Source organism: Eleutherodactylus coqui, chromosome 4 (genome assembly GCF_035609145.1).
Source record: "Eleutherodactylus coqui strain aEleCoq1 chromosome 4, aEleCoq1.hap1, whole genome shotgun sequence".
Taxonomy (NCBI): domain Eukaryota; kingdom Metazoa; phylum Chordata; class Amphibia; order Anura; family Eleutherodactylidae; genus Eleutherodactylus; species Eleutherodactylus coqui.
Genome location: NC_089840.1, coordinates 293,859,905 through 293,872,976, shown reverse-complemented (window position 1 = coordinate 293,872,976; position 13,072 = coordinate 293,859,905). Strand labels below are relative to the sequence as shown.

Genomic DNA, 13,072 nt, shown 5'->3' with positions numbered 1-13,072 from the left:
ACCAATGGGTAGGGCGTCCCATCACCTGCCATGAAAAACATCTGTCTTAGCTTTGAGAAGATACAAGCTTTATACTTTAGAAGGCAAACTCAGGGCCACAGCTGCGTCCTGTTAGACAACCAAAAATACTGACCCCACATGGTGATCTCTTCATTTTGGCTCTCGGCTCGCGGAAAAGAATTATTTTAAAGCTCATAAATGGCTGAAAGAAACAAAAATGGAGTCTAAATAATCACCCATACAATCAGCATATTTCTGACAATCTACCCTTCATTATTTAGAACACATAGAGTAACTAAGTGGAATCATTTTGGGTTACAATTACACCAGGTTCTGAGTAACATACATACAATTATTCCAATATACATAGGATGTAATACCCAATTAGGGTTGGAGCAGCGGGAGACCCTCCAGCAGTTGTATCATACCGCTGTATCCTGTATCTGCTTGAGTTTGTGTCGCCAAATCTATTATTCCTTTTGACGTAACTTTAGTTTGCTTCCCACGTTCTATTAATGAGTGATTAGTAACTTCTGAGTGTTTCTTTATGTGTTGTGTATTCTTCATAAGATACAGCTGGACACAAATAACTGGAAGTCCTACAAACCGAAAGTGAAATCCGAAGTGTCTACTTTGAAGCAATGACATTGTCCCATGTAATAAGTGTCTCCGCATTGTGCACTGTGAGGTTGGGGAAATCCTGAAGTGTCTCAGCGTTGTCTGTGATTTGGTTGGTCCGTTTTGGCACGTAGCCGGAATCTTTACCAAATTACCGCTATGTCCAGTAGGATTCATAGATGACAGTTGGGATTATCATCCAATCAGTCCAGTTGTGAATTTCACTTGTATTTTGACACAATCACGTATAAATATTTTTCAAGGACCTCGTCGTATCAACAGCCTCATCTGCACAAGTTCCTGCACCCCCAGCAGTCGTATCTGTCCAGTGCGGCATAAAGCACAACATCTGATACTTGTCAGCTTGTTGTGTACCCCCATACGAGGGGCTCTCCTTCCACTTGTGCAGAGTCCTTCTTTACCTCTTGCGATATTCCTACAAAAGTCACATCCATGATTGTTCATCTTTGATTCAATTTACAGGTAAAATCATCCGGTTGTCCTTGTTTGGTACTATCAGCCCATGACCAAATCCATGTCACATTTCCATTAGTTCTCCACCCGGGGTCAGCGCATTAACCAAATGGGCCATAAGTAACAGCGATGGCCGGATCTAAGCGGATAAACTACATAGCATTATCCTGAGATGCTCTCCTCCAGGGGGAATGTATCCCACCTTTCCTGACCTGATTTTATTCCTATGGCCGTGCTGTCATACCCTCAAGCCATCACATCCACAGGTTCAGGTGGGGTACCTGCCCAGAGCCTGTACCCATACCTTTGCCCCATGATTCAAGGGATCGCAGTATTCAGAACCCTTGTCTTCTCTAGCGGTAACACATGTAGGAGCTGAACCCTTCACCACTTATTGGAGATAGACTTGCACCATTGTTATCTCCCTTTTGAATCGAAATATCTTGCGGTCCGCTATCCAACACAATAACTTTAATATCTCATGGATAGTCCTGATCAATTACTCCCCCCATTATGTGAACGTCCTTCAATGCCAACCCTGATCAAGGTGCTATCCATCCACAATAATCAGGGGGCATAGCAATTCCAGTTTTACTTACCTGCGCCTCTGCCTGCTTTTACGTTCTCCCTCATGAGCATACAGATCCCAGCCGGCAGCTTGTGGAATGACTGTGTGGGCCCAATGCTTCACTTTCCCAATAAACCATGGTCTGATCTTTAAGGAGCATGATCTGCAATGCAAGGGTCGTCATTCGCATCCAAGGAGTTTCCTGCTCCCCAATGAGACGATTATTTAAAATACTTAGGTAAGTAAGGTTACTTCTCCACTTTTTGTAGGTTCCGCCTCCTAACTTACACATTAACCCATTCATTCTCTCTAGTCACCCAGCAAGGAATATGAAATATCCATTCTATGTTATTCTCATTGCAAAATGCCTGTAGAATTCTTCAATGTGACCCATTATGATTCTGCAGGAGCACACCATAGTATAATATTATGGTTCGTAGCGTCCTTATTGTGCTGTTTGCATTAACTGATTTACAAAGATGTGCTATCAAGTATCGGGAGTATTCAAGTATCCTTAGGGAGAGCACCTAGAAGGTGAGTGAGGAGACGTATAAGGCCATCCATGGTCCTCTGGGTAATATGCAAATAAGGTAGATGGATTCACGGTCATTGTTACAAGGCTTGTATGAAGAGCCTAACATTGGCTTGCAGGGATGCTGCCTTCCAATAGGTGGCGCTGCAGAGGTATTGTTCTATCTCTCTTATTTGCATCCACCACCTGACTGTAATGGTCCAACTAAATGTACTTGCCAAATTGGACCTGGTAACTTCCCTCTCGTCATTTGTCCCCTTACATGTCTTCGCTGATATACAGGGACGTTTAATATCACTCCTTCCACCACATTTAGCCTGATGGGCACCCCCCACCCCCCTGAGACTGTCTACTGGTAAGTGTCTTTTTCTCCGAGATGTCCACATTTTTGATGTGCCCACTGAACGAGGCCCACCAACCTGGGTCTTTACGTGCCTCCTCATTGATGTCTACCACTGATATCCCTTTTTGAAGAGCCTTCCATTGTATCTGAAGCACAATAAGCATCGACATGAAGCCATTCTTTACCCCACACGTCTTTAGAGTACATCTTCCAATCATTCTTTGCCCATGTGGGTAACCATGTTGTCAAACCATTCGCTGCCCACCATGAGTCAGTCTGTAGGTCGCACTAACCCAAGGTCTGTTGTCTTAGTACACTGCACTCCTCATACCGACTCCTTTGCCCTTCTCCTGTAGTTACCAGCAGTGTGTTGGTGCTGGGCTGGTAGCCGACTTCTTCCCAAACTCAGCTGCTACCCTGATATTTAGCGGCCCCATCAGTAAACCATGCATGTTGCCTCTGTTCCTCAGCTAGTTGGTCAGATGGCACTCCCCATTTTACCGGGGTCTGCACATGCACATCTGGTTGCTTGGTCTGACTAGGTACCTTTTTGCTACCTTTTCATATAGTGTACTTGTACCGCTTACCCCAGTCTTTGCTCCATCTTGGATATACCATTTCCATTTAATAATCGATGCTTCCTGGGTGTGCCCTATTCTGTGGGGTTTTGGGTTTCAATGTATTAACTGAAACCTGTTGCTATCCCTGCACTGGCCACTAGTCTAGCGCCTGCTGCACTACTTTAGCTTTTTGTAAGGCTGTTTGTTGCTCACCTGTCCACTCAAACTCCTATTTCTCCCGTGTAACTTTGTACAGCGGTGCTACAGTCTGACCCCAGTGGGGACCGTGCTGCCCCCAGAAGCCAAACAACCCAACGAACTGCTGTGTTTGTGGTTCGTCCTTTTTGAAGTCCCAAAATCTAGAATCTTTTGTTTGATTTATGAGTCATTTCCCTTTGTCCTTCATTCCATTGTATCCCAAGGACCGTCGTGGACTGTGAAGGCCCCGGACCTTCGCTGGGTTGATCTCTTGTGGGACTCATCAGTTTATCAGGTTACAATATCTTCCCCTTATTCTCCTCGCAGCGTTATATCATTGATATAATATGAGGCCTGAATACCAGCCGGTATTTCAAAGTCATCCAAATGCTCAACCGCTACACGATGACACATTGTAGGACTGTGAAGCCACCCTTGTGGCAACCTGGTAAAGGTATATCACCTTTCCAAGTGAATGCAAACTGGTCCCAATATTACTCTGTGATTGGGATGGCGAACACCGCATTCGCCAGATCGGTGACCGCATACGAAGTTCCCTTGTGTCTTTCTGTCTGTCCTATGAGTGTCATGGTATCTGGCACTGCTTCGGTTAGTGGAGGGGTATGCTTATTCAACTCTGATAATCAATGGTCATTCTTCAACTACCATCGCTCTTGCACATCGGCCATACAAGATTATTATACTCACTACTACCATATTTCCCTGAAAATAAGACCCTGAATTATATTATTTTTTGCCCCAAAAGAGGCACAGGATCTTATTCTCTGGGGGTGTCTTATACTTACCTAGCAGCCACTGGTTTCCAGAGCTCCGGCGCACTTGCTTGCAGCCCTCAGCTGCCGACAGAAGATCGCTTCCTGGTTCCGGGATTCATAAATCTCGCCTCCAGGAAGCAATGGCTCTGATTGGTTCTTGAGCTCTGCCAGCCAATCAATGCAGCACACGAAGGACCAATCACAGCCATCGCGTTGTTGGAATTTATGAATTGGCTGAGCGGTGTTCGTCTCTGCATCTCCAGCGGCAACAGCGATGTTTGCTGCAGAGTGAGGAGAAGCCGCCGCCAGAGACGCAGAGACTTCCCTGAGACGAACACCGCTCGGCCAATTTAAAAATTTTGCCTCCACAACATGATGGCTGCTGATTGGCTGAGCAGCGCTCTAAGAACCAATCAATGCAGAGCTCGATGAACCAATCACAGCCATTGCATTGTTTCATCGAGCTCTGCGTTGATTGGCTGGAAGCACTTGAGAACCAATCTTAGCCATCGCTTCCCAGAGGTGTGATTTTTGAATCCCGGAACCATGAAGTGATCTTCTGTCGGCGGCTGAGGACTGCAGCAGCTGTTCTATAGGGCTCTACCCCAAATTGATATTTGCCGTCCAGTAACTGTAATATTAATCCCTTAAGACTATCCATGCCAATTCTAGGATCGGCACTATCAGCGCTTTGTAGAGTTGCATCGGACGGTTCCCTTCTTGTAATTTTATTTTGGTTTGCTCCGCTTCTACTGGTTTTCCTCCTAATCCAGTAATTACACATTTGCACCCACTTTATTGTTTTGGGTTCCCATACATTAAACCTCCGCCCCGTATACATTGATGCTTGTACATTTTGTTGTCTATTATTCCAAAATATTGACAAGTCTACATAGGGGCGATTATCCCGTCTAAGGCCTTGGCCTACAAGTCACTGCTGCTGATCTCCTTCTGAGTCAAATGCCTCCGATCAGAAGATCGATCCGGTTTCTTCAAATTTGCTGCCAAGTGTTTTACTACTTGATACAAATCCTCATACCCCGGTGTGGGCACATTTCTTTCAGATGATCGGGGGATGGACCCTTCCTTAGACCGTGTTCCTGAAATGTCTTCCCACGTTGGGGCACTTGGGGTTCTGCCAGGTTCTTTGTTACTCGTTTCCCTGGTTTTCCCTTAGGGTTATCCAACCCCTTGTCTTATACATTCCCCACATCTCATCTGTCCTGAGCCCATATCTTTCCTGCTTACTCTATTTTGATTCACTCGAGTCCTTCCATTACAATTGGAATTTGAATTTGGGGTGGTCCGTCCTTATTACAGACCGGACTGCAGTCTCCCAAATCTCCCAACTGCTTCCAGACCCTCAGCCACCGGATGACCAGTCTGATCTATCACTTCTTCATACGCTGGGGAGCGGTTTGGATCATTTTATCCCTAGCACTCGAGGTCCGCACCCCTCTCATCAGATCACTCTGTGCATTCATTGCGATTGCATGTTTCATCATTTCTTCCATAATTGTCTGTTTACAATCACACAAAGTATACCCGGGCTTCTCTGTATGCGGCCAATCAGAATCAGTAGGATATTACTATCTTATACCCGTCGCCGCCGCATCTAGTAGACCCTGCTGGACCTGTAAAGTCCTGAACGCTTCAGCTACCACTGGGTCAGTTGACAAGTTAACAACTTTGGGTACGTCTTCCCCATCCACACATATACCATCCGCCCCTCCATCAAACATCTTCACTATCCATGTTATCAATGATTCTGTCGGTTTCTGAGCAAATCTCTCATGAATATCATTTAATTCCTGCTGTGAGAAGCCCTCCACTACATCCCTATTCACCAGTCCTTGTGGAGTTCTCACTGTTCTGCGCCTCATAATTGGATTCGCCTTAACAGAGGGCGGATCAATTCCTCTACGCTCATTAAAATGTTCTTCCTCCTCAGCAGAATCCGAGAAATGCTCAGATTCATCCCAAATATCTCCATCCCACTTATCAGGATCCCAATCGACTCCCGCCTCGGCCACTACAGTAGAACCTTTTTCTTATTTACTCTCCCTCTGCGGTATTTATATTGTACAACCCTGACAGCTGCCTTTTCCGCTACTGTACTGTATTGATCTGCTTTATCCATAAGTAACCTGTTCTGACATTGGGCCATCACCAGGGAGCTACGCACATCACACATCTCCTCTTCCAACTTTTGCACTTTCTACAACGCACTCTGATATATATCGTATATCGTTAGATACGCACTGAACAATATCCATCCTCTCCGACACACAGAAGCAAATTCTTTGCTCTCCACTCTCCAACACATCATCCCACGGCTCACCTAAGCCACCACACGGCAACCACTCAGTGGCCGATATATTATAGGGTGTTTTATCCCACCCCAGAATACTGGTTGATTCAACAGACACTTCTTTTTTCTTGAATAACATTTTCACACTTTGCCGAATTATCAGGAGTTCTCTTAATTCTGTATTGTTGGAATTTTTACTTTAAAATCACTCTATAACTCTCCGTGTATCCTATCCAACTGGGCCAATTATTGTTTTGTCGCAAGGAGCAAGACTTGGGTTCGGATATGGCTTTAAAGAGAGTAAGGCAATATGGAAGGCTTAGCGCTAATAGTTTATTCAAATGATGTGATAATCAAGCATAGGGATGAGTAATTGTCCTTCTGTTGTAAATTATACATATACAAAGGATAAATATTATAACTTACAGCACATTACTGGGAGGCAGCATCATCTGACTTGTATAGCAGCAGCCGGGAAGCTCATTTTTAATGATGCCAAGACAGAGAAACCTTCTCAATGAATTGAACCGACAAGTAGGGCGTCCCCTCACCGGTCTTAGCTTTGAGAAGATACAAGCTTTATACTTTACTAGCACAGATACCTATGTATTCATTTCTTAATCCTTGTGACAGAAACATCCAGTGTATTCTGTCACGAGGCAGAAAGCAAACTCATGGCCACAGCTGCGTCCTGTTACACAACCTAAAATACTGACCCCGCACGCAAAGCCTGATTTCTTCATTTTGGCTCTCGGTTCAGGAAAAAAGGGTTATTTCAAAGCTCATAAATGGCTGAAAGAAACAAAAATGGGGTCTAAATAATGACATATACAATCATCATACTCCTGACACGTACGTCATGTGACATTATCACAGACTTGTCTGCTGCTGTATATTATAATTCTACTACTGTGTATTGTAGACTACTGCCGTATAATTTACATTTGTACACTATATACTCCCTTCAACATTGAAATTGCAACAGCAAGAGGAAAAAGTCATGGAATCATAGAAATCGGATGAATAGACCTGTTAATGACATGCAATTAATAAAAAACGGAAACAAAATATTCAAAACCTCTCGATTTATCCGGTATTTAGTATGAGCGCCACACGGTGAATTAGACGCACTCACACGTCTCAGCGTGCTATCTCTAAGGTCATTATTGGCTGTCCGCGGAATGCTTTGCCATGCTGGAAGCACTTGGGCAGAAAATCCTCAGTTTGTGCAGCACGGTCGCTCGGTTCGGCCACGCAGGCTGCTCACAGGGCACCAGCAATGTGCAGCCTGGTGTATTGAAAAATGGGTCCCGGGACGCTGCATAGAAATGGCGCTACCGCTGGTTCCACGACCCAATGAGCGTAACGGTGAGCTGTAAGTGTAACTGTAATGAAGACTAGAGGGTCCGGCTACCGTACATTATGCCACCCCACCCCATAATTCCGGTGTTACGTTCCCTCGGTAAGGCCTCTCCGTGGCGTTGTCTACGTGGCCTCCAGACCAACCTCCAGTCATCACTGCACCTGGCACAAAAGGGGGACTCATCGCTATGGAAGACAGACCTCCATTCCGGCCTCCATTGCTGTCTTGCTCCTCACCATGCTAGCCTTTGATAGCGGTGGTGAGTGGTCAATGGATCACCCATCGCTGGGCGTCTGGCTCCTAGCTCAATGACGTGCAGATACAGTTTGACGCCCGAGGCTTGGGATGTGACGTCCAATGTAATTCACAGTACAAAATGGATCACTATGCACCATTCTTCTAATTTGGTGATCTGTCCCTGCCGAGGTCCACCTGCTGTTATTGGAGTTTGTTGTTCTCCCAACCAATGGGACTCTTCCGTGGCCCACCCTGTATTACACCGCTGTATGTGGTAACCTATTGCTGTATGATGTGCTGTATATAGTACCGCTGTATAGCGCACACTGTTATTGTATTGCTCTATGATGTATGTAGATGTTATATTACAGCAGTGCTCTATATCATCCACCATCATACTCTATAACATTGTTGTCTTCTTTGCAGCGTGCCAATGTAACGGTCACAGTACCTGCATCAACAACAACGTCTGTGAGCAGTGCAAGAACCTGACCACGGGGAAACATTGTGAGACCTGCATGCCGGGCTACCACGGGAACCCCACCAACGGAGGAGAGTGCGAGGGTAAGCTGTATACTTTATAGTACGCCCAACCATGGCGACCGTACTGACCAGACACATCACCATGTAGTGGCCTCACCGTAGAATGACCATACTGACCAGACACATCATTATATAGTGGCTTCACCGTAGAATGACCGTACTGACCAGACACATCACTATATAGTGGCCTCACCGTAGAATGACCGTACTGACCAGACACATCACCATATAGTGGCCTCACCGTAGAATGACCGTACTGACCAGACACATCAGTATATAATGGCCTCACCGTAGAATGACCATACTGACCAGACACATCACTATATAGTGGCCTCACCGTAGAATGACCATACTGACCAGACACCTCACTATATAGTGGCCTCACCGTAGAATGACTGTACTGACCAGACACATCACTATATAGTGGCCTCACCGTAGAATGACCATACTGACCAGACACATCACTATATAGTGGCCTCACCGTAGAATGACCGTACTGACCAGACACATCACTATATAGTGGCCTCACCATAGAATGACCATACTGACCAGACACATCACTATATAGTGGCCTCACCGTAGAATGACCGTACTGACCAGACACATCACTATATAGTGGCCTCACCGTAGAATGACCATACTGACCAGACACATCACTATATAGTGGCCTCACCGTAGAATGACCATACTGACCAGACACATCACCATATAGTGGCCTCACCGTAGAATGACCATAATGACCAGACACATCACTATATAGTGGCCTCACCGTAGAATGACCGTACTGACCAGACACATCACTATATAGTGGCCTCACCGTAGAATGACCGTACTGACCAGACACATCACTATATAGTGGCCTCACCATAGAATGACCGTACTGACCAGACACATCACTATATAATGGCCTCACCGTAGAATGACCGTACTGACCAGACATCACTATATAATGGCCTCACCGTAGCATGACCGTACTGACCAGACACATCACTATATAGTGGCCTCACCGTAGAATGACCATACTGACCAGACATCACCATATAGTGGCCTCACCCTAGAATGACCGTACTGACCAGACATCACCATATAGTGGCCTCACCGTAGAATGACCGTACTGACCAGACACATCACTATATAGTGGCCTCACCGTAGAATGACCGTACTGACCAGACACATCACTATATAGTGGCCTCACCGTAGAATGACCGTACTGACCAGACACATCACTATATAGTGGCCTCACCGTAGAATGACCATACTGACCAGACACATCACTATATAGTGGCCTCACCGTAGAATGACCATACTGACCAGACACATCACTATATAGTGGCCTCACCGTAGAATGACCGTACTGACCAGACACATCACTATATAGTGGCCTCACCGTAGAATGACCGTACTGACCAGACACATCACTATATAGTGGCCTCACCCTAGAATGACCGTACTGACCAGACACATCACTATATAGTGGCCTCACCGTAGAATGACCGTACTGACCAGACACATCACTATATAGTGGCCTCACCGTAGAATGACCATAATGACCAGACACATCACTATATAGTGGCCTCACCATAGAATGACCGTACTGACCAGACACATCACCATATAGTGGCCTCACCGTAGAATGACCGTACTGACCAGACACATCACCATGTAGTGGCCTCACCATAGAATGACCGTACTGACCAGACACATCACCATATAGTGGCCTCACCGTAGAATGACCGTACTGACCAGACACATCACTATATAGTGGCCTCACCGTAGAATGACCGTACTGACCAGACACATCACCATATAGTGGCCTCACCGTAGAATGACCATAATGACCAGACACATCACTATATAGTGACCTCACCGTAGAATGACCGTACTGACCAGACACATCACTATATAGTGGCCTCACCGTAGAATGACCATACTGACCAGACACATCACTATATAGTGGCCTCACCGTAGAATGACCGTACTGACCAGACACATCACCATATAGTGGCCTCACCGTAGAATGACCGTACTGACCAGACACATCATTATATAGTGGCCTCACCGTAGAATGACCATACTGACCAGACACATCACTATATAGTGGCCTCACCGTAGAATGACCATACTGACCAGACACATCACTATATAGTGGCCTCACCGTAGAATGACCGTACTGACCAGACACATCACTATATAGTGGCCTCACCGTAGAATGACCGTACTGACCAGACACATCACTATATAGTGGCCTCACCATAGAATGACCGTACTGACCAGACACATCACCATATAGTGGCCTCACCGTAGAATGACCGTACTGACCAGACACATCACCATATAGTGGCCTCACCGTAGAATGACCGTACTGACCAGACACATCACCATATAATGGCCTCACCGTAGAATGACCGTACTGACCAGACACATCACTATATAGTGGCCTCACCGTAGAATGACGGTACTGACCAGACACATCACCATGTAGTGGCCTCACCATAGAATGACCGTACTGACCAGACACATCACCATATAGTGGCCTCACCGTAGAATGACCGTACTGACCAGACACATCACCATATAGTGGCCTCACCGTAGAATGACCGTACTGACCAGACACATCACTATATAGTGCCCTCACCGTAGAATGACCGTACTGACCAGACACATCACTATATAGTGGCCTCACCGTAGAATGACCTTACTGACCAGACACATCACAATATAGTGGCCTCACCGTAGAATGACCGTACTGACCAGACACATCACCATATAGTGGCCTCACCGTAGAATGACCGTACTGACCAGACACATCACTACATAGTGGCCTCACCGTAGAATGACCATGCTGACCAGACACATCACTATATAGTGGCCTCACCGTAGAATGACCATACTGACCAGACACATCACTATATAGTGGCCTCACCGTAGAATGACCATAATGACCAGACACATCACTATATAGTGGCCTCACCGTAGAATGACCGTACTGACCAGACACATCACTATATAGTGGCCTCACCGTAGAATGACCGTACTGACCAGACACATCACTATATAGTGGCCTCACCATAGAATGACCGTACTGACCAGACACATCACTATATAGTGGCCTCACCGTAGAATGACCGTACTGACCAGACACATCACTATATAGTGGCCTCACCGTAGAATGACCGTACTGACCAGACACATCACTATATAGTGGCCTTACCGTAGAATGACCATACTGACCAGACATCACCATATAGTGGCCTCACCCTAGAATGACCGTACTGACCAGACATCACCATATAGTGGCCTCACCGTAGAATGACCGTACTGACCAGACACATCACTATATAGTGGCCTCACCGTAGAATGACCATACTGACCAGACACATCACTATATAGTGGCCTCACCGTAGAATGACCGTACTGACCAGACACATCACTATATAGTGGCCTCACCGTAGAATGACCATACTGACCAGACACATCACTATATAGTGGCCTCACCGTAGAATGACCGTACTGACCAGACACATCACTATATAGTGGCCTCACCGTAGAATGACCATACTGACCAGACACATCACTATATAGTGGACTCACCGTAGAATGACCATACTGACCAGACACATCACTATATAGTGGCCTCACCGTAGAATGACCGTACTGACCAGACACATCACTATATAGTGGCCTCACCGTAGAATGACCATACTGACCAGACACATCACTATATAGTGGCCTCACCGTAGAATGACCGTACTGACCAGACACATCACTATATAGTGGCCTCACCGTAGAATGACCATACTGACCAGACACATCACTATATAGTGGCCTCACCGTAGAATGACCGTACTGACCAGACACATCACTATATAGTGGCCTCACCCTAGAATGACCGTACTGACCAGACACATCACTATATAGTGGCCTCACCGTAGAATGACCATACTGACCAGACACATCACCATGTAGTGGCCTCACCCTAGAATGACCATAATGACCAGACACATCAGTATATAGTGGCCTCACCGTAGAATGACCGTACTGACCAGACACATCACTATATAGTGGCCTCACCGTAGAATGACCGTACTGACCAGACACATCACTATATAGTGGCCTCACCGTAGAATGACCATACTGACCAGACACATCACTATATAGTGGCCTCACCGTAGAATGACCATACAGACCAGACACATCACTATATAGTGGCCTCACCGTAGAATGACCGTACTGACCAGACACATCACTATATAGTGGCCTTACCGTAGAATGACCATACTGACCAGACACATCACTATATAGTGGCCTCACCGTAGAATGACCATAATGACCAGACACATCACTATATAGTGGCCTCACCGTAGAATGACCGTACTGACCAGACACATCACTATATAGTGGCCTCACCGTGGAATGACCGTACTGACCAGACACATCACTATATAGTGGCCTCACCCTAGAATGACCGTACTGACCAGACACATCACTATATAGTGGCCTCACCGTAGAATGACCATACTGACCAGACACATCACTATATAGTGGCCTC

At 46.0% G+C, this 13,072-nt stretch overlaps 2 protein-coding genes across 2 annotated transcripts in view; one reads left to right on the top strand and one right to left on the bottom strand.

Annotated features, from left to right (window-relative positions):
- ATRNL1 (attractin like 1) overlaps positions 1-13,072 on the top strand; it is a 379,911-nt gene that overhangs the window by 115,982 nt on the left and 250,857 nt on the right. Inside the window, exon 19 of the mRNA XM_066601402.1 lies at positions 8,407-8,544. Coding sequence (XP_066457499.1) covers positions 8,407-8,544 — 138 coding nt within the window. The remainder of the gene's footprint in view (positions 1-8,406; positions 8,545-13,072) is intronic.
- ABLIM1 (actin binding LIM protein 1) overlaps positions 1-13,072 on the bottom strand; it is a 509,502-nt gene that overhangs the window by 423,869 nt on the left and 72,561 nt on the right. The gene's annotated exons all lie outside the window — the stretch shown is intronic.